The sequence below is a fragment of the Parasteatoda tepidariorum genome, chromosome 4, assembly GCF_982258835.1.
Source record: "Parasteatoda tepidariorum strain Cologne lab strain chromosome 4, Ptep-v5.0, whole genome shotgun sequence".
Classification (NCBI taxonomy): domain Eukaryota; kingdom Metazoa; phylum Arthropoda; class Arachnida; order Araneae; family Theridiidae; genus Parasteatoda; species Parasteatoda tepidariorum.
In genome coordinates, this window is record NC_141758.1 from 69,974,261 (window position 1) to 69,997,503 (window position 23,243).

Here is a 23,243-nt window from a genome sequence, read left to right on the forward strand (position 1 = left end):
TTCTGAGAGTGACGTGTTAGTTAGCTTAACTGCAACTGTTAAAGTACGTTGTGCGGTGTTTCTGAAGCTGTAATAAATCTGAAACTACACATCGAGCAATAAGAGGCTGACAAATTGTAAATAATGCTTAATAGAAAAAAATAAAATGAATACACAAATATTTTTGAGTTTTTTTTCCCTAATTAATTTATTTTTATTTATTTCACAAGTTTTTGGAGGGTGAGTAAAATGACATGACTTATTTATTGACATAATTAAACTGTTTTGAAGTTTATGAATCATTAATGTTTTCGTGTATAATGATAATATGTTAGTAAAAATCATTGATTTTATAATTTTTACAAGGAGAATTTTTTAGTTTTTTTTAAAATTATTGTGATTTCTCAATGTATATTTTGTGATAACTTGGTTTATATATATATTTTATGATAAACACTGAATTTAAGAAGGCAAATCTCTTTGCACTGTGATTTTTGAAATTTTAGCGTTACCAAGAAGTAACCGCACTTTTTAAAAAAATTTGAAATTGAAAAATTTGTACTTATGAATGTTTACCTAATGTTATAAAGGTTAAACACAGATAACTGTTTATTATTGAATTTATATAGTATGATATAAATTTTATTTATTAGATATGATTCGTAAAATTTCAATCTATAAGTTCTTTACTATTTTTATTTCAGGAGAGATTTCTATGCCATACTAGGAGTATCCAGGTCAGCCTCTTTAAATCAAATTAAAAAAGCATATAGAAAAATGGCAAAAGAATTACATCCTGACAAAAATCCTGATGATCCTAATGCACAAGATAAATTTCAAGATTTAGGAGCTGCATATGAGGTTTCTTTTTAGATTTTTATAGTTTCATGTATTTTTAAACTCAACAGTACTTTCTACATTTGCCAAGGTACTAAAGAGATTTTAAACTAGGGAAAATTTAAAGTTTTAATTTAGCTGCTACATGATTGGTTAAAAGTTTGGCATGTAAACTGATATTGAAATTTTCCAAACTTGAATTTATTTGTATTTTACAGAAATATATTTACAACCATGCTCATATTTTAAAAAGGTTAAGCATGTCCCACCATTGTGACTCTGATCAAATGAAGTGGGCATTTGCTACACTGGTATCTCTATTAGCAAACTTGTACACAATCATAATGAGAGGTATTTGAGCCGCAAAAAATTCATGTGCACCTTTGCATATACATATTAATGGTTTATTTGACTGCCAGCAACTACCTCAAGCCCCCACTCACTACGTACAACGAAAACAGGAATACTACAGACATATATATATTGGGAGGGGGTGAGAATTCCCATTTTGCGTAATGAAATTCTCAGATTGACCGAATCATAGATAAACTCAGGCAAATATACTTATAATATACAGACAATTGGAGAGACTATAAATCACTTTTCTACTTGAAGCTATATAAATTAATGTTACTTCAATGAAAAAAAAATTTATTTAATAGTTAAAGAATAGAAGCTAGAAAAATGTCAAAATAAAGAAATTGTGATACATCATAAACTGATTAAGATGAAAATTGAACTTCAACATTTATCCATTTAGCTTTTAAAAAGTGTCCAACTCTTTACTAATTCATGAGTGTAACTTTTTAACAGTTTTTCTAAAAATTGTTTCATTTTTTATGGAACTTCATACCACATATTGATTCATATTATAACTACACTCGTGGACAAAATTAAGAGATGGAAGACGTTTTCCTAAATATCTCAAAAATTACTGAATATAAATAAATGAAATTTGGTATGGATATAGCTTATTCCATGGTAATAAAGTATGCAAAACAAAAATGAAAGTGCCATTCACTAGCAAGACCTATTGCCAATAAATCCAATGTAGTCTGAACTTAAGGATAAAAGATGACAATAAAAGTGAGGCTTGTGCAGTGTGTGTTGCCTCTAGTATGGTGTATGGTCAACCCTGACAGACAGACAGACAGCATGCACAACGAGTATGCATGCTGTTAATAAGAGAGTTAAGGAGGACTTGTGGAAGACCCTCCCATTCTTGCACCAGAGCAATTTTTAACTACATAATGGTTCTGGGGGGAGGTTGACGCATCGCAATAGCTATCCCAAGAGCATCCCAAGCATGTTTAATAGGATTCAGGTCAGGGGATTTGGCTGGCCAATCCATTCATTGAATATCCTCGCTTTCCAGATACTCATCAACCATGAGAGCCCTATGTGGTCGCGCATTGTCGTACCAAAAACTTAAGTACTAATAGAAAAATACCTGAAATTTGAGCAAGAAATATTTATCCACAGGATGTCATGAATGTCTTAATAAAAATATTGATGTGATTTTTTATTTATTTTTTTAAATTTGTGCGAATATGAATCTCATTGAGTGTTTTTAAATCATGCGAATAAGAATCTTTTTATATAATCAAAAATTGTGTGAATATGAATCTTGATGTTTTATTTTAAAATCGCTTGAATGCAAATTCGGATGTATGATTTTTAAGTCACTTGAACTCTAATCATAATAGTGGCTTTTAAATCATGTGAATATAAAACACAGTTTAAATCATGAATGTTTGCATTTAGATTGGTAGAAAAAAACATAAACTTCCCCTTTTTTATTTTTTTAGTAATAGAAAAAAAAAATTATGCAATGGAGATGAATGCATGTTTGTGTATATTATACAGGTAATACTATAGTAAAAAAAAGTTTGTGCATCAGAGAGGTGTTATTCAGTTTTTAATAACAATTATATGCCTACAGTTTAAAACAACTCAGATTTGAAAAGTTTTTGTTAAATAAATTTTTTTTTTGAATCTGTAGTAATAAAAATCTAAAAGTCACATTCAAAATTTTATTTTATTTCTTTTATAAAACTTCATTTTTTACCATTGTTGGAAATGGAAACGAATTTCTTAAATTGTCATTTAAATTTATCTAAAATGCTTTGGTAGTGAATTTCTTTCAGTCAAATTTTTATCTTGGGGAAAATAATGATTAATTGGAAGAATTTTGAAAATATCAAGCCATTTTTTTTTAAGAGGAGATATTATTAAATGTTGCACTTCAATCGTTAAAACTTAGTTGTATTAATACATTTTTAAATGTGCTGAATGAAATATACGTGTGGGAAAATAATTTTTAGAAAAGTTGCAAATGAAATTTTAAAAAATCACAGCGTCACATGCTGTTAGACTATCTAAGTTAGCTGTGTTTATTAGCAATAGAATATATTCAAAAAAGTGTAATTTCTCAAAAGCTTTCCAATATGTAAAAATATAGGTTTCAATGATAGACAATGTTATGATGCTGAATACAATTGTTAAAATTAAAATGTGTTTCCTTTTTTATTAGCTTTTCTAATAGCCTTTATAATTAATAGGTTCTTTCAGATGAAGAAAAACGAAAGACCTATGACCAATATGGAGAAGAAGGGTTAAAAAATGATGCTTTTGGTGGTGGCAATGATCCATTTGCTAGGTATAGTATACTGATAATGATCTAATTTTACTATGTCTAACAATTTAAAAAAAAAATTCTTTACTCCCCAAATAAAAATTATTTATAAAGTTCTTTTTAAATTAATTTTTCTATTTAGAGAAAAATTAAATATTTAGAAAGTTAAAATTTTTTTTACCAGAATGTGTTTTTATTGATAATTCAAATTTTTTTTTTATTATTTATTTATATTTACATTTGTATAAAGCTAATTTTGCATTTTTGTGTTTTGCATGTTCTTTATTTATTAAATCACTTTTCTAAGATAACATTGTTTATGTTGAACTAGTATCAACCTTAAGTCCTGGGCTTTCTGAAGTGAAAGTGTGGGTATTGCAGGAAAAAAGTCATTTAAATTTTATATGAAAAATCTTAGGAAATTTTTTGCGCTTCAAAAGAATGCCCGCAAATTAGATTTGAATACCTTTTTATTGAAAAATTAGAATTTTTCATTCTACTTTTTATTGACCTCATTCTGTTTTTCATGAAACAAAAATTTACCTTATTACCGTATTTTTCGGCGGAAGAGCCGCGGCGCTATCGAAAAAAAAGTTGTTTTTTTCCTACATGCGGCGCTTCCGATGCAGCGGCGCTTCCGACGAAATATTTTTTTGTACCAAAAAAATTTGTCAAGGAAAGTTATTTAAGATTAAATAATTTTCTGAGAGAAAAGACTATTAAAAAAAATTAATAACGAAGTCGACGAAATATTCGTCCGTATTGCGATCTGCTGCAGAACATCGCCAATTCTTAGCAAACTTTCGGCAGCAGCCTGTAAGAAAATAAATAAACGAAATAATAATTTTAAAAAAAACATCGCATAAGGAGAAAATTTAAAAGGTATGCATCTTGTATCCACCCCCAGCTTAAGGAAAAATCGCAAGCTAGAAATCTATTTAGCGCCTTGGCAATAGTAATTTAAGCGAACAGAAAAGGACCCTAAACCCGACACTTGCGGGACTGGCGAAATGCCGAACTTCGGATCTCTTTCGGAAATTCCAATATGGCCCCCAAATATTACTATAATTCAATTCCACTGTTAATTTCAGAAAAACCAATAAATTGAGTCAAATTTCGATCGTGAATTTAAAACTGGCCCATCTTAAGAGAAATTTTACTAATCAAAATAATAATCTATATAATATAATCAAGAAGAAATAATCAGAATCCTATGAAGAAGAAATAATCGTTTCTTCTTTGGAGCGAGATCATAGTTCTCGTTTTTTCTTTTAGATAACATTTTGTTTTAACAAAAGACGCTTACCTCGCAAGAAGAAAAAAAAAAGCTAACAGGGAACTACAAAAAAAAAAAATTTTTTTTTAACAATTAATGCTAAGAAACTAACAATGAATAACAACAAAAAACAAGCTAAAAACTAATAACGATAAAAAAAAAAAAACAAGCAAGCAACAATTAACAAGAAAAAATAAAAAGCGGCAAAATAAAAAAAAATTAATGAATCGAATAAAAAACCGCAAAAGGGATAGAATTCATTTTGTTGCCCACGTGGTAGTTTCAATGTCAACTGGGTGTGGCCAATTTATGGTCAAACAGAAGAGGGAAATTTGGGGGTAAAGCACAGCTGTCAAGATTGATTGATCAGTTTTTTCCAACTTCCATTTCTTTATTTTGTTCATTGGAAATGCAAGTGTTTTTACTTCTCACTTTATTTTAAACTGCTTAAGAAACAGATGTTTCTTTTGACACAGATTTATTTTTTTATTTTTCAAGCTTCTTTTTATTTTTAAAAGATAAAATAAAGTAAGTTACTTCAACAGAATAAAATTCCAAATAAAAAGAATATAGCTGATTTTTTTTGTCTTATCAATATAAATTTCTTAAAAAAAAAATTAAAAAAAAGATTAGATCAGATTAAGTGCCAAATTTTGGAATGCTGGATTAGGGGTCCCATACCCTTTTCTTTTCCCCAACCCCTTTTAAATATTGAGTCACATTGGGTTATTTCCATTGAAGGAGAGGGCATTCTGTGATTCTACTCACTAAATTTCCACCCTCAAAGGTTGTGAAAGTGAAACTTATTTCCCGTTCGCTCATTTCTTCAGAATGTTTTTGGGGCCTGCTTAGTTATTTCGTTATTATTAGCTGTTTCGTTATTATGTATTAGTTTTTTCTCAAATTGTTAACGGTAATAAATTTTAAAATCTTTTTATTTTAAAATCTTTCTTTTAATAAATTTTTCTTTTATTTTTCTTATTGCATTGTTTTACGGATTCCTGTAATCAGTTCAGCCTTAATTCAGCTACTGAACATATAAATATTCTTTTTGCTGTTCTTCTGTTTTTTGGCGCGGTGCCAACTAGTAAGAACAACTTTATTTTATATAGTTTTGTTGTTTTCTTTTTTTTTTTTTTTTGCTGAAAGAGAAAACTTTTTTGTTGCTTTTTTTTTTGCTGAAAAAGAAATTTTTTATTATAATTTAGAAATTAAAACTTTATTTTATGAAATGCATAAAAAAAAATTAATTTTTTATTATACAGATATTCTAAATGGTAATTTAAAGGTCTCTTCTGAAAGGATGCTGATATACGCGGTTCAGCGCCATTGCGGCGCTTGCGCCGGAGCGGCGCTTACTATAACTTTTTTTTTAAAAAACTCATTTTTATCGAGGTGCGGCGCTTGTGACGAAGCGGCGCTTTCGCCGAAAAATACGGTACATAATATTTCAAGATAATATGATAGTTAAAATAAATAAATTTAAAAAAAAAACTTATTTTACAGCAAACAATTTCTTAAAGGTTCAAAATTTCAAAATCATTTTATGCATTATCATTTTTAGACTTTTTTGTGCTGATGATTATGTTAATTGGTTATTGAGGCAATCTCGCTCAATTGATATGTAGTCTTTTGTTAAAAATCAAGAAGGACACTTCCTATAGAATAAATAGTTTCATAGTAATTTTTTGTAAACATTTATTTTTTGTCATGTTTATGACCAAAATTCTTCTGCTAAATTAATCATTTCTGATTTTTCTTCTAAATTTCTGACTCTATTTTCCTCTCTCTATAAGTAATAAATGTGAACCCTAAAAAAGGTGATCTCTCAGATATAATGACTATTATTTTGTGTTATGGGGATCTATTGCGCTAGGTTAAAAGTATTCTTGTAAAATTGATTAAGCTGAGTAAATGGCTATGTGCATATGCTTGCACAGATAACAAGGTTCTGATTTGGGCTTTTGGGGTTCTCCTTAAATATTTTTTTTAGAAAGATTATCCTACTTTCTTGCCTGGTGTCACCTAAGGTCCTTATTTACTTGCGTCAGTTTACGCTGTCTTTTACACAAGATCTTGCCTCAGACTAGCTCATCCATCCCATCTGTCTTTCTTCTCTATGGATCTGCCTCTTTTTTGTTTGCCTTTTGGTACCCACATTAAGGCTACTGATGACATTCTTGTAAGAGGCATTCTTAACATGTGTCCTATCTATTTTTTATCTTTTTATGCTGATGGTGATTTGTTATTGCCTAGTTTTACTGTAGAGTTCTGAATTTCCAATAGTCTGAGGCCAGAATATTATTAGAATATTTCCCAAATATCTGTTTTACCAACTAATTAGCTTTATACTCTAAAGTTTTGTTACTTTCAGTTTTTCTGACCCATGAAATAGTACAGTCCTTACCATTGAATTAAATATGTTTATTTTAGTTTTTAGCATTAAAGTATTTGACAGCCAAAATTTTTTTTCAAGAGCACTAATTTGCTTCGAAAAGTTTTTGAAAGCAAATTTGTACCTTTGAAATTATTGAAGTGCAGTTTTAACCTTAATAAATTAGTAATGTGCAATTGTGAATGGATAAACTAATTTATGTGTTTTTAAAAATTGTGGCAAAAACAATAAATGGCTATTGGATTTTTATGCAAAGTCTGTAAATAAGCCAGTATGTAGAGAATTTTTTATTCATAGTAGTGTTTTAATTACATATTCTTTTTATATTTTTGTTCCTAAGTATAAACTTTCATACAATATTACTGTTTTTTCCTTCAACTAAAGTTAAGCGAAGGCTAATAACTCTTTTATTATTGGTGTGGATAATTTAATTGTGTAAGTATCAAACTTACAAACACATATTTTATTATACATTTTCAAATTCTACCTGTGAAAAATAATTTTAACATTTTATACAAATGTGTTGTTATTATGTATGAAATCAGCTTAATGCCAAATAAAATATTATATCTACTTTAATAATGTCTATAGGATTGTCATATAATAATTTTTAAGCTTTATTTCCATGTATGTTTCATATTAATTCAGGACTTTTCCTATATTGTGTGTAATATTATAATAGCTTTATTGTAATTTTCTTCCTTCAAATAAAGTTTCTGGCTGTAACTGTAAGTGGGTTGTGTGGGAAAGAATTAAGTACATGGCTGTGTTCTGGTGTTACTATTAATGTTAAGGATAGTCTCACTGTATTTAATTGTTGTATCTTATGTTTTATATATATTATTTTACTATTACTACTGTAGTTTCTTTGGAGATTTCGGTTTTTTCACTGGTGGGGGAGGAAGTAGAAATGGCCAAAGAGAAATTCCTCGAGGAGGAGATATAATCATGGACTTATGGGTCACATTAGAAGAACTATATTCAGGAAATTTTGTGGAGGTAAGAATTAGATTATAAATTATGTTAAAAATGTGTGTGTGTTTTTTTTTTTAATCGGCGCTGCATACTTTTTACTATTTTTTTATATGAGGTATTTACAGTTGAAGTTTTAGATCTCTTAATGTAGAGGTATGGTTAGAGACATTAGCTATAGATGCTTGCTTTGTAGAACTAATTTTGTGAATTTTTACCTTAAAAGAGCTGTTAACAATGTTGGTAAAAATTTTACTTGTTAAAAGTGCTTTTTTTTTTTTAAAGACATTTTTATTATGGACCAAATTATAAAATTGCTGTTTTGTGTGTTGTGTAATACTCTTTGTGACTATATTTAATAATTAGTTGGTCATCTGAATTGCATTTTTAATTATGCATAATTTCTTAAATTGTTTTTTTTTTTTAATTATAGGTTGTTCGAAATAAACCTGTTACTAAGCCTGCTAAAGGTACAAGACAATGCAATTGTCGACAAGAAATGGTCACTAGACAGTTGGGGCCTGGTAGATTTCAAATGACTCAGCAAACAATCTGTGATGAATGTCCCAATGTTAAGTAAGTATACAGTTTTTATTTGTTCAACAAATATAAATTTTTGAACTTTCACTCTACTTTCTTGAAGAAAAAATTCAATCCATAGCTAATTTTTAACTCCGTACTCCTTTAATTTTTAATTTTCAACGGATGGTAGATAATTTATCAGACATGAGAGAGTATGACATTGCTGATCTCAGTATGTATCAAAAATATTTAATCAATATATGCCCAGTACTTTCTTCTAGAAAATATCCTCCAAATTTAGTGTCATTAAGCCCTGGAAAACTTATACATAAGTAGCTTAATTATTACAAAATTATAATATCAAAAAAAGAAAAAAACTATTCTTATAATTGTCATTCAACTGTCTTTTATTTGAAGCCAAAGTACAACAAATCTTGTAGGATAGATATTTTTTTACTGCTGATTCTTGAAAAGCAAATTATTAAGACTTATGTAATCTTGGAAACTTATTAGATTCACATTTTTATTCATTAGATTTGAACCCAATTAATGATTCAATAACTCTAAAATATTCAAGTAATGAGTCGACGCATTATCCACAATTAATTAATTCTGCATAAAATTGTTTTGCTGTGTTTTTGTTTGGAAATTAGTGAAACTTTAAACATTTCATTAAAGAGGTATTAAAACCAAATAAACAAAATTTTGGGTTTTTAATTTTAGAGATTGTTTACTGATTGATATTTTTAGTAAGTATTTGTTATTTCGAAATTATTGTTAAATTCATCATCAATCATTATCAGAGCAATATTTTTTTAAATTTTTTATTCAGAATGTTTTTTTTCTCTTTTTATAATGTACCTTTATTAATTGAGTATATTAAGGTAATATTCTCAATTGCAAAATAATGAATTATTATATGTAATTTTAACATTAATTGTTTTTTGTACTTTCAAATTCTGGTTGTTCTTTTTACTATTAGGAATCAAAATGCTCTCATATTTCTTTTAGTGCACATGCACTTCAAATAAAAGGATCAATAAAATTTTATAGTTCATAAAACCTCATGCAATGTAGTTTCATTCAAATTAAGACATATTTAGGTTTTTATAAAGATCTGAACAATTTTATTGATTGTTATGAAAATATTTAGATATTTTAATATTTTTAACAATTGGTAAAATTGTTTAATTATGGGCACATTTTTTTTTTTTAACATTTCCAAATTGAATTTTTTAAATCTTTAGAAAACAAAAAAGATCTAAAAAAATTTTCAAGATTTTTAAATCACAAACAGCAGATGTTATAACAATTTTCATTGGTTCAAAGATGCATGAAGTCACTCATCTCGAAATTTGGTTTTAAAAATTTGTACAATCAAATCTAACTTATGCTGAAAAACAGGGACATATTTTTCTGACATTTATTAGAGATATAAGTTCAATATTTTTTCTTAGAAGTGCATTTCACATTTTCCCATCAAGTTATTTGCATATGGTAAAACTTTTTTCAATCTTGATTCTGTGAAAATATTCTTAACAACTTTGGAATTGTTTATTCATTTTTTATCAAAATATTAAATGGAAAAATATTTTTCTGAGAATCTTAAGTTGCAGTCTTTTGTTTTAGGTTCGTAAATGAAGAAAAAATTTTAGAAATTGAAATTGAGCAAGGTATGAAAGATGGTCAAGAGCAGAGGTTTGTTGCTGAAGGTAAGGTGATCTTCATTTTGAGCAAATTGATGAAATTTGATTATGCATAATTTTATTGGGTTAATCTGAAATAAAATCTTTGTGCCTAGAGGAAAACATGAAATTTCTCTTTGTTCAGTTATTAAAATAGAACTTAATTTTTTTGAAAAAAAGTTATGATTGAAAAGGCTGACCCAAACTAGCAAAATATATAGAGGATTCTTCTTCTTCATAAGCGCAACAGCCTTTCACAGGCCAAGGCTGACTCTCAGATTTTCCTCCATCTGGCCCTGTCCGGTGCGACGGCCCTCCATCGGTTGACTCCCAATAGCTTGAGGTCCTTTTCAATGTCGTCTATCCATCTTGTAGGTAGTCGTCCCCTACGTCTCGTCCCTTCAATTGTGGAAAAAGTAACATTTTTGGCAGGGACGGAATCAGAATTTCTGAAGAGGTGGCCCAGCCACCTAATGCGTGATGCTTTAATAGTTCTCACAATGTCGGTCCTACCGAATTTGTCATATTTTTTGTAAATTGTAAAGAATTCTCCTTATGTTATTCTCTTGAAGAGATCCAAAGATTTTCCTCAAAATTTTTCTTTAAAAAATTAGCAGTTTTTCCTCTGTTTTGTTTAGGGTCCAGCACTCACTTCCATACGTAACTATAGGCCTGATTAAAGTTTTGTAGATGTTTAACTTTGTCTTCATACTGATGAACTTGGATTTGAGTTGGTTTCTGAGGTCGTGGAAACTTCTGTTAGCCATGAAAATTCTGTTAATATAGGGGATTACTGAATTATTTTAAAATAAATCGGGCCATGGTAGCCCAGTAATTAGAGAATCTGACTCATGTCCGGAAGGTGTGATCTTCGACTTCGCGAAGTCCCTCCGAATATATACGATACACATGCTTGTAAAATATGCAGAGCCGAAAGTCCTGTTGCAGTCATTGAGCAGTACCATAAATGCAAGAATCTGGAAAAAATTTCCTTCCCCTTCAGATCTATGTCTAAATTGAGAAAGTGGTCTCGCATATTGTGCTTATATGTCTTCGGGTCATTCTTAAGAATGTTTCTCAGGCCATAGCCAATTGCCCAGCTGTAGTGCAAAATAAATAAAGTACCTGCCTAATGTACTTACCTTAAAAATAAATAAATTAATATTAATTGTCTGATTTTTGTTATTTTACTTATGTTTTCTTTGACTCTTCAATTACAACATAATTTTTTTTTGAAATGTTATTAAATTAGTAACTGAGAAACTTGAGTTGCATTCTTTTGTTTTAAATTTGTAAATGAAAAAAAAATTTAGAAATTGAATTTTTTAATTAATGTTGCATCCTAATAATATGAATTAATAATTAACTGCATGTTATTCTATCTTATGTAAAAACCAGGGCTCGAAAAAAAGCCCGTCCGCGGCGGTCAAAAACTCCCCGCGGAAAACAAATTTCTCGAATCCAACGTCCGCGCGGACGGCCATTTTCCCGTTAATGTTCGTGATGTATTTTCAATTTTTGTTATCTTACAAGAGTCTAGCTCCTCACTTCTAAAATGACCCTCTAATCTCAAAATACAGCAACATACTGCGCATGGTGGAATTGGTGTTTTCTCTGTCTGGGAGTACTGCAGCGGTTGAAGGGGGCTTTTCAGCAATGTGCTTACAAAAAAACACATTACGTACTGGTCTTAAACAAGAAGCGTCAACCGCAATTATGAACATCTACCTAAATGAAAAACCTCCTTCAGATTGCTGTGCAGAAACCTCTGTAAATCATTGGCTTGATTGTGGAACTGGCAAACGTCGTATTTGATTCATTTAAAAAACGCAGTACCATCGGATAAATTGACAGATAACTTGACCTTTGTTATTTAAAATATTTCATTAAAGAAATAAATTATTTCAATAAAGAAATACTAGGTTTTGCTATTAGTAACCTAGTATTTCTTTTATTACTGTATAATGTTATTCTAGTATTTGTAATCCTAGTAACTACTAATTCATTGCGCAATTTATATAATTGTTAGTAATAAATAAGAGAAAATTATATTTCTATTTATTTAAAAGCGACGGGTTAGTTTCAAAGGAGGACGGGTACATTGTTGGACAAGCCCCGTCCTCGGGGACGGGTAAAATTTCTGAGTTTTTTCGAGCCCTGGTAAAGACACTGTTTCAAAGGAAAGATTAACTCTAGAACTATTTTAATATTTTATTTGAAAAGCGATTAAGGTTGAACTCTGTTATTAGACAGAAATATAGAAGACAGAACACAAGTATTTCTTAAGCATAAGCTATGACAAAAAGAAAAAAATAACTTATTTTTTGGTTGTTTTAAAAGTAAAGAACAGTCAGTGCATGTTTATGCAAACCTATTATTTTTGTTTCTCTACATCCTCCCCACCCCTGTCTGTTTCTAAAGGAAAGACCAGTTGCAGAGGACTTGACAAGATCTTGTCAAATGGACAGTTCTTGCAACTTCATGTTGTCCAGGTATGAATTTGAGAACAAGATAGATCTTTTTCCCACATTTGGCAAGAACGGAGATCTTCATATATTAAAGTTGAACCCAGTTATTTGCCTAAAATATAGAAGATGAAGCAGAAATATTTATTAATCATAAAGTATGACTAAAAGGAGAGAATAACATTTTTCGATTGTTTTAAATATAAAGAACAGTCAGTGCACATTTATGCCAACCTACTATTCTTGGTTCTCAACAGCTGTTATTATGTGGTTTTGATAAGCTATTATAATATATACTATTATAATATGGTTGGAATATGGTCTTTATTTCATTAAGTAATTTTACAAATCAATATTAAATTTCATTTTATAGGTAGAAGTATTGATAGAATTTCGATAGTATACACTTTATAACTGCTGAAAAAAAATCACAAATTTTTAATGAAAATGTTATTTAATTAGTAACTAACTAAGAAACTTAAGTTGCAGTGTTTTGTTTTAGATTTGTAAATGAGGAAAAAGCTTTAGACATTGAAATTGAAGTTCTTTTAATTGACAGTAAGATCAGATCTATGTCTAAATTGAGGAAGTGGTCTCACTTGCGATGGCATGTCTTTGAATCATTCTCAGGAATGTTTCCCAGGCTGTTGCCAATAGCCCATTGTGTAGCTCCAGTGCAACATAAATAAAGTATCTACCAAAATACTTACCTTGAAAATAAAAAAATGAAATAAAAATAATTATGTCCAAATTTTTTATTTATTTTACTAATGTTTTCTTTGTTTTCAATTAGAACACAAATTTTTATTGGAATTGTTGTTAAATTAGTAACTAATATTTTACATAAAAGTATATACTAATTATAAAATAAATTTATATTAAATAAGATAAAGTGAATTAAAGTAGCTTATGATATATTATTGAATCATTTTAAGAGTTGGGCTTTTAAAAGAACTAATCTAGTAAAAACTATGCACTAATGATTAATATTTGGATTTAGAAAATGTTTTGAAATTGAATTCAATTTATGAGAATATTTAACTATCATTTGCTTATATTTTTGGGGAAATCATAGGCTATAAGTGAAATATACTTCTAATCCTTAATGTATATTATTATAATAAATCTCTGTTTATAAAATGGTATATAAAATGCTTTACTTTTACTTAAACAATTTTCTGTTACATGAGTTTAATTTTTGTTATTTCTATTTAAAGGTGAACCACACATTGATGGAGAGCCTGGTGATTTAAGGATTCGTATCCAAACATTACCGTAAATAGCCTTTTTTTATTACACTGCAAATATTATGTATATATATATATATATATATATATATATATATATATATATATATATATATATATATTGCTATATGAAAAAAGATTGCAGTATATTCTCAATTATCCAAACTTAAAATCGTGACTGTATTTAGAAAATTGGGAGCATAGCTAACCCAAAAGCATTTATTTTGCAATGATATAGCTTGATATAAAATAATTAGCTATTTTGTAAAGTTAATTGAATACTTTTAATGACTTTCTTCATTTTTCACATTAGGTTAGAATAATAAGAATGTTTTTGTGTGTGATCATATAAACAGTATAAGTTACCGACATTTGACAGTGCTCTAGATAACTGGCAAGGGGAATTAAGTTAGGGGAGAAGCTTATGGAAAGCAAAGTACGAGGTTATTGCAATTAAAGTTTGAGTTTCAAAACTTTATTAAAAAAAAGATTCACTACTCATGACGTAAAATTTGAATGGAATATTATTTAAGAAAAAAAATTGCATAAGAAAAAAAATAATTCCAAATTTTAGGAATTGATTAGGCTTTAAATTATATGCGCACGACTCATTACAGTTGATATAAAAACGCAAGGTACACTGTTTCCTCACTTCACACTTGAGATGTTTGTCATGACTGCGTCAATGAAGGTTCATGCTTTGCTCGCAAAGCTTTTTTTGCATTAACAATGACTGGGTACCAGTAGCTCTGTTTCCCGACATTGAAGGGTATCAAAAGAAACAGAAGTCCAATGACTGCCATGGGTCTGGAGAAAATGAATCCGAAATTTGAAAATACATGTTCTTTTGATGTGCAATCTGGTAAAGGAAAGAAAAGAGTTAATTCAAAATCAGTAAAAGTTGCCACAGCAGTGCAGGAGAAGTCTAGTAGTGGTGTGCAACTGTGCCAGACACTGGGAATTTAATGCACATCAGACATGCCTGTGAGCATCGTACGTACAATTCTACTAAATACCTTGCATTTGCTATTTATACAAAATTGCCTATGTGTTTGAATTGCTTCTTGTTGACCTGTTTGCAAGAAAGACATTTGTTCACATAAGTGAGGACAATGAATCGCAGTGGAGTATTTTCTGGACAGATGATGATTTCAATCTGAAAGGATATCTCAATACACAGAATTGCTGAATCAAACCAGAATTGCTTGCAATAGAAAATCTACTTGCAAATTAATCAGGGCTACCTCATTCTGCAAATTTCATTGTGTGGTGCGAGTTTATGGCATTTTTTATCGTGGGGCCATAGTTTTTCTAGGGGATGAAGGTAAGCACTATGATTCTCTTTTGGGCAACCACATCATTTCAGTTCTTCAACAGCGTGGATGTGTGAATAGGATCATTTTTATATAAGAGATAACTTCTCTGCACATTGCTAATTCAATGCAGTAGCATTTCGAATATTGCTTGAATAGCCGTCATTTCCCTACAGCTCAGCCGTCCTGATCACCCGATTTTAATCCTTGCGACTTCGGGTTGGGGGACTATTTGGTAGATGTGTTCTGTGCTTAGATTGCAAACTTAACTGAATTATAGGCACACATTTGTGTGACAGATTGTTGGTGTGGTCTTGGAAACACTCCGATCAGTTATGGAACATGCAATATCTCGAATTCAACTTGTTTCAGAAAATGGTGAACAGAGTTGAATAATTAAAAACATATTTGATTGATGCTTTTTATGCAGTTTTGGGCTCAGGATAATTAAAAACTGATTTGACAGGGGATATGATATCATTATGGTGGAAGGGTTTACGCAGCTAACACTATCATCTCTGCAGTCATGCACTCTAAACTGTACGTGTAACTTGTGAGTTTAGCTGGTAACTTGCACCTTAGTTGTTGATTTATAGTTTCTTTGCCAGTTGTAGTCAAATTCTTTTAAATTACGATGTTTACAATACCATCTGTTGCTAGAATTCTGAACTATTTTTTCTTAAGCCATACTTTTTCCATCTTTTTCAATAATATTCCGCTCAAATTTGTTGTTCTGATCAGGATTTCTTTTTTATAGCATTTTAAAATTTCAACTTTAGTTATAATTACCCTGTATATCCTGTCATCTATCTTAATGAAGGAAGATGCCTATTTTTTCTTTTGTACATGATTTCCGAATTTTGGATTAATTCTTTGAAGGGTTCTAAAATAGTTCGTCTCTATGTTAAATGAATCTTTTTTTGCTTATTGAGTCTGGGGTGTAAAAGTCATCTTTACCTTAAAGCTTTCAGCAGACTTTTTACACCTTTTATTTACATTGTTCATAACAATTGGTAATAATCTAGTAACTCATCACATTATCACACATTATAACTTCAATATTTTGAGAGTTTCTGGGACATTTTTTTTTTTTTTTTTGCAATTCAAAAAGCATAATTAACTTGTTCAATATCTGTAATGCTCGACTGACATGGTAGTCAAAGCTTTATTTCATTGACACCAAAAGAAAGAAAAGAAATGCAGTGAAGATAAGTTATAGGATAAGGAAAATAAACTGTCTTAAAAGGGATCAATAATGACATCTAAATTAGACAATTATTGCATAAACATATGTTGGAAATAAATGGTATGCTGCGCGAAGTTTAAAATAATTGTATATTTATTTAAAAAAATTATTACATTAAAATATGATTAGAAAATTATGAAATTAAAACCGGCATTAAAATTTACATAAACCGCCCATGCAAATACACACACACACATGCACAACTCATACAGTTTTCTTTGCTGGGTAAATATGACCATGCTCTTCTGGCACTGGAAAGCAAAACATTTTAATATAGCACTGATCATTTCTGTTAGATATATTTGTAAATAAGTTGCTGCTTTAAAAATAGTGAATCTATTATTTTTAAAATTATGTTAAAAATTTTTTTTCATTCTGCTCATTTACAATTATTATTTTTTTTTTTCTAGGCACCCCTTATTTGAACGTAGGGGAGATGATTTATACACAAATATAACAATTTCTCTTACTGATGCACTAACAGGTTTTACTCTAGAAATTCCTCATCTAGATGGTCACAAAGTAAGTAAATTGAAAATTTTCTCTTTGGATTTAAAATTATTTGCATGCCTTAAAATTTTACCTCAGTTTTTAAAAACCTGTTTCATGGTATATAATATTTTTTATTCAGAAAAAGCTTTATTGTTCTCATATTATTTAATAAACCATTTTTATTTGCTTATTTTAATAAGAATTTATTTCTAGATATTTTCATACAATGGGTACTTTCTTAACTAGTAATATCTCTGGGGTATAATTTGTTTAAAGTAATTTTAGTTTTAGTGACTTTTTATTTATTTATTTATTTTTCCTTTTGGGTTTTCTTCCTACAATGTCCCTAAAAGTGAATCTTTAGGTAAATAAAAGTTCAATAACCCTTAGGCTCCTTAATTACCTTACCCCTTATTTGTTTTTGTTACTATTAGTAAGTAATGTTACTAGTGCCGAGCTCAGTTTCTAGCACTCTTTTTATTTAATTGTACATTTAGCAACTCAGATAATTTTAATTTTTAAATAAGTTACGCTTTCTAATTTTACTTGTGGGTGTTTCATCTTCGGATTTAAAATATTGTTACTTCATAGCTTCAAGCTTGTGCATTGTTGGGAAAGATTTTACAAGTAGTAATGTAATACTAAAAGTAAAAGAAAAAAAAATTTCTAAAAATCAAACTACTTTCATCCACACTTAAAGCCTAGCTAATATGTCTTATATGTATATATTTGAATTATTGATTTGTCTAAGTTGGCAAACAAATATAAAATATAACTTTAAATTTAAGATTTAAAGATCAATTCAGCATGTTATGAGAACAGCCTTTCTTCTGAAAATATTTTGTTTGCTCCTACTCAACAAAGAAAAAAGACTAAGGCATGTTTGTGTAGTTTCACACCTAAATGTTGCTATCACTAAGAAAAATTTCTTAAATATACAAAATAGTATCTATGTTAATTGAATATTAAATGTAATTTTTTTGTAGGTTGAAGTCACAAGAGATAAAATAACATTTCCTGGTGCTCGCATCCGAAAGAAAAATGAAGGGATGCCTAATTATGAAAATAATAATTTAAAAGGAACACTTTATATTACATTTGATGTTGACTTCCCTAAAGGCGAACTTACATCCGAACAAAAAGAAAGTAAGTACCCATGTATAGATGAAGCAAAATTATATTTTTATGTCATTTATTAAATTCAATGATTTAATCTTGTTGCCTTCCTGCATAAAAAGTGATAAAGTGATAGTTTGAGGCTAAAAAAATCATGCACAAAGAATTATTTTAAAACCCTCAAAAATTTCTTACTATATTTATGGTGTTTGTAGCTTTAATTTACTTCATAATTATAAAATGTAATGTCTTTATATATTCTAAGCAGCAAAAAAAAAAAAAAAAAAAAAATATTTCATACAAATACATTCTGACAGTAAGCTCATTACAAATAATGAAGATATGAAAGGCATCTAATATTTGTCAATTGCATATTTTTGTAACTTTATATTTGTTCTCAAAAAAGTTTATTGCAAAAGAATAATGCCATTTGAAATAGCAACGGGAAGATTTAAATTTTTCGCTATTTGAACCCTTGTTAATTGAGAATAGCTGCCAACAGCTTTCAAAATTTTTACCTTATCCTCAATCCTAGCCATTTCTTACATTCTTATAAGTTTCATTGTTCATCTAAGAGTTTACATTCCTTTGTTCACACCTGTTCCCGATAAATCAGCTTTTCTTGTGTAATGGTGGAGCAGGAAAGGTCAGTGGTCTTTGTTAATTTCCCATACTTCATGTACCTGTTTCTGGAAGAGAAAGGTAAACTAGATAAGACATTTTAAATATAAAGTACAAAAAAATGAAAAAAAATTAGAAACTTATGAAAACTTCTTATAAAGATAAATTTAACATTGGTAAATTTAACATTTGATTTTTGTTAAAAAAATAACTTCTTACTTGGGAAAACTTTTTAAGCAGGAACTTCTTAAGCAGGTTCCTCTGTAAGACTAAAATTAATGTGTTTGTATTTTTCTGCTAATAAATTTTCCTTGTTTTGACATGTGGTTTTAATTTAATTTTGTTAATTTTAAAAGTTAACACTTATTTAACAATCAGATAGAACTTCCGTAGATTACGAGGGTAGTTTGTTAAGTCCATGGCTTCATGGGTGAAAGCGAAATGGAGAAGCTGGTTGGTAAACCATTTCAGTTTTAACTTGTTTTTGGGAGGAGTAAATCTATTTTCTTCTTTAAATTATTCAACAACATCTACCTTTTCTCTGTACAGAAGCAATTTTATATATATGCTATAATTGTTAAAAAAATCTCGGTAGTTTCAAAAATTTAATGTTTCTTGAAAAAATGCCTTTTGTACCAGTTTTTGCTCTTTTCCATCTCAGTACATATTAAGCTTTCGGACCCTGCATGGTTTAAAAAGAGGTGGCGTTCTGATCATACTTTTATCATGTGTTTAACTTATCTGTGGCAACATTTGTAAAATTTGCAGATGATATTTTAAATAATTTTTGTTCTATTGGATTCAAAAGCAAACAGTTAAACTGTTTGTTTTGATTATGGAGAAAGAAAGAATTCCTTCTATCGATAAATTTATTGTTTGTAAAGAACAATTACCAAAACCGGAGGTAAGTTAAACAAATATAATGGGAAATCTGCTCTATCACATGGTGTACAATTGGTTCACTGAAATTCATTTTGGCTGTATGAGCAGAACAGATGCAGAGCATTCTAGACATTCAATTGAGGTCACGACTGCAGAACTAATCAACAAATTCTATTATATTGTGCTAGAAGACCACTGTGGTAAAGTACATGAAGAAGGTAAACATATCAAATGAACATGTATTTAAAGTTATCTGCAAGATGTGTGCTGCGATTTCTGACAGTGGATCAAAAGCAGACTTGTTTAGACAAGTTTGAGTACAAGAGATTTTTTGTTGTGTTATGTTACAACTGATGAAATATAGATGCAATACTATGCACCAGAAATGAAAGAACTGTTTAAACAGTGGTTTCTTTCTAATTAATTGCTCCGAAGAAGACAGAAACAGTTCCATCAATCAGAAAGATTATTGCTTCAGTTTTCTAGAACTCAAAGGATATAATAGTCATTGACTATCTGGAAAAGGAAAAAAGGATTACTGAACAGTATATGCTGATTTATTAGACTATTTTAATGAAAAATTGAATGAAAAGTGGCCCCATTTGTCAGAACAAGTTCACTTGTCTGCAATGGCAGTCACTAAATTAGTTGAATACTGTCTCATTCACTCTACTCTCCTGACTTAGCCGCCAGTAATTTTTTCTCTCTCCAGATTTAAAACAAAAAAATGGCTTATTAGAAAGAGTTATTTTTTAAATTCTGAGATCATTAATGGCTATTTTGATGAGTTTCAGAAATCTTAATTTTTAGAAGAATTAAAAAATTTAGAACATTGTTGGAAACATATCATTATGAAAGATTATGTCAAAAATTAAAGTGCATTTTGGTATGTATATTGGTTTTTATGTTTCAAAGACATGGACTTATCAAATTGCCCTCTTGTTGTGAATAAATAGTTTTTGCATTAAATGTTTTTTGACATAAATTTTGATGTGCTTCTTTTTGTATTTTTTAAAACTAAACAAACTTATTGATGTTACTGCTAATCTTAATTGTGTTAGGTTGTCAGTTGTTACAGTTATTTTTATTTTAAAAAATTACTTATTTTTATTATTTTTAAAATTATTTGTATCGAAATTTTTTTGATGTCTTATATTTGTCATGATTTACTTCATATGTTTTTTGTATGAAATAGTGAAATGTAATATTTTAATTGCAATAATTGATACAGTCATGCTACCTAAGTATGTGGTTGTTTAAAGTTCTAATGCTTCTTAGGGGTATCTTCAGATTAACGTAGGTTCCATACTTTTTTGTCATCAGACTTAGTTCATACTTCTGTTTGATTTTATTACCTTGAAGCTGTCACAATGTTTGTTAAATATAACATAGCTTCTCTTTACATAATTAAAAAACTTTTCATTTATCCTTAAAATTTAAAGAAAGGGAAGTTTCATGGCAAAAAATAATTAGTATTGTTTCAAGCACATTAGAATATTTTTTGCCTACAGCTTTGAAATCTCTATTTTATATTGTATTTTTTTCTGTTTATTAAATTTCGTGTTAGTAAATTTGTATTTTCTTTCTTTCAGAAATTAAAGAAATATTTAAAGAAGACAAAAAGACAAAAATATATAATGGACTGCGTGGATATTAACATTTACTATAGATTAGCTCATCAATTCATTGTACAATTCAACTTTAGTGATACATTCTGTAAATTATTTTTGAAACACTGACTCTGTTTCATTGCTACTTAAATACCTGTTGTACATACTTTTCTAAAATCTTATTTATAACTGCTCAAAATATACTTTTTTTTAACTTAGTGAAACTTATTTATTATAATATTTAAACATTAAAATTTAGATTTAACATAGATATCTCGGATAAAATGTCCCATTCATATTATCAGATTCTATTATAGTTGCATTAAAAAATACAATTTGCTCACAGGTAAAGGCAATAAATTAACAAAAAAATGCCTTAATAAAAGTAAAATAAAAATTTAAATTATTTGATGTGTGAATGAATCAATTGCTTAAGTCATACAAATAACACTGATAATTTAAATTAAAAATATTTCACTCTTTAAATAAGTCAGTATACCGATGTTCCTTAATTTTAGATTAAGTCATATGGTTTTATTAAATTGAGCAATGAAACATTTGTGAAATCAGTTTATTTTATGCTAAGAGATTTATTAGATAACTCAATTATGAACAGTTGTTGAGCTTGTAAACAATTTTATTTCGTACTATTATTTTTTTGAGATTTTGTTCAGAGTTGGTTTAAAGTAGTACAATATAAATTATTGCTCAGTATAAAATTGGTGTTTAAACTAAATTATGCTATTAAATTTACGAAATGAGGCAAATATATGTTTGAGTACCTTAAGTAATAAAATGTGTTTAATTCAATATTACAATCTCATCAGTTTTTTGTACAACAAATCTTTCTTTTACAATGTAAACATTCAGATTCAAAAAATAATTTTAAGTAGTACCTTTCTAAATTAAATCATACATTTAAAATTCAATTTCTCAGGAACTAATGACCAACTTTGTTTAAATTTAGTATTTTGCCTCTTAAAATTACATTCTTTAAAATGAAGTAAACAGTTTTATTCCTTACATTTCAAAAACTTTTTCGACTATTTTCAAATAAATTATAAATAATTATTTTAAAAAAATTTGCGTTAAATTATGAACTTTGAATAAATTAATTTTAAAAGTATGAGACATAATAAAATATGCAGAAATTAATATTAATGGTTCGAACTTTCACCCACTTTGATAACTCAATTATTGGGACTCTATTTCCAAATTTTGCAGCTAACCCTCATATGTTAAGATGAAGGATCCAAATCTGTTGAAAAAAAAGCATTTTTATTGAGAAAAAGTAAATTTTTGTGTCTGATTTTGTAACTTAAACTATCGTCTTCACTAACTTAAGACAAATTGTATTCAAATAATTGTTTGGCAAGCTCAAAATTTAATACCTAAAGCATTTTATATTTAAATGAAAAGTATTATATTCTGAAACCTTTAATATTTGCTAAAAGTTATTTTTTGCATGGAATTATTTTCAAATAAACTAAACTCAGCGCCGCGACAGCCTAAGAGGGCCAAGGCCTACTGTGCCCATCTCAGTTTTCTTGGGCTCTGGGGTGCAGGGGCAGATGCTCCGGTCAGGTGGTCAGCCGAATGCGAAACCCCCAGTGTTTAGTTCCCAAGCATGCTTGGTACTCATTTATCGACCCAATGAAGGGATGAAAGGCTGAGTCAACCTCGCCGGCCCGAGGATCGAACCAGGGACCTGTGGCACGACAGCGCGAAGCGCTACCGCTCAGCCACCGGGCAAATAAGCAAATTTTATAATTGTGTACAAATATTCTATTCACTTAAAAAGTTCTTGAGGCATGGTAAGAGGAAACAAAACTAACATAAAGGGGTCCAACCTTACCACCACTTTGATAACTTAACTATTGGGACTCTAGTTCCAAATTTGAGCGAAAGTAAGTTTTTGGCGCATGCATGTGTCATTTCAAAAGAGTACAT

The 23,243-nt window shown here is 29.1% G+C and overlaps 1 protein-coding gene across 1 annotated transcript; it reads left to right on the top strand.

The window, feature by feature from the left end:
• The first annotated feature begins 23 nt into the window (after positions 1 to 23).
• Positions 24 to 21,511, top strand: shv (DnaJ heat shock protein family member shriveled). The gene is made up of 10 exons (XM_016068251.3): positions 24 to 219; positions 684 to 840; positions 3,378 to 3,475; positions 7,986 to 8,121; positions 8,528 to 8,670; positions 10,246 to 10,328; positions 13,984 to 14,041; positions 16,983 to 17,094; positions 18,051 to 18,210; positions 21,276 to 21,511. Exons 1-10 carry the CDS (start codon positions 146 to 148, stop codon positions 21,338 to 21,340), a joined length of 1,086 nt encoding a protein of 361 aa, XP_015923737.1. The 5' UTR covers positions 24 to 145; the 3' UTR covers positions 21,341 to 21,511.
• Positions 21,512 to 23,243: the final 1,732 nt, after the last annotated feature.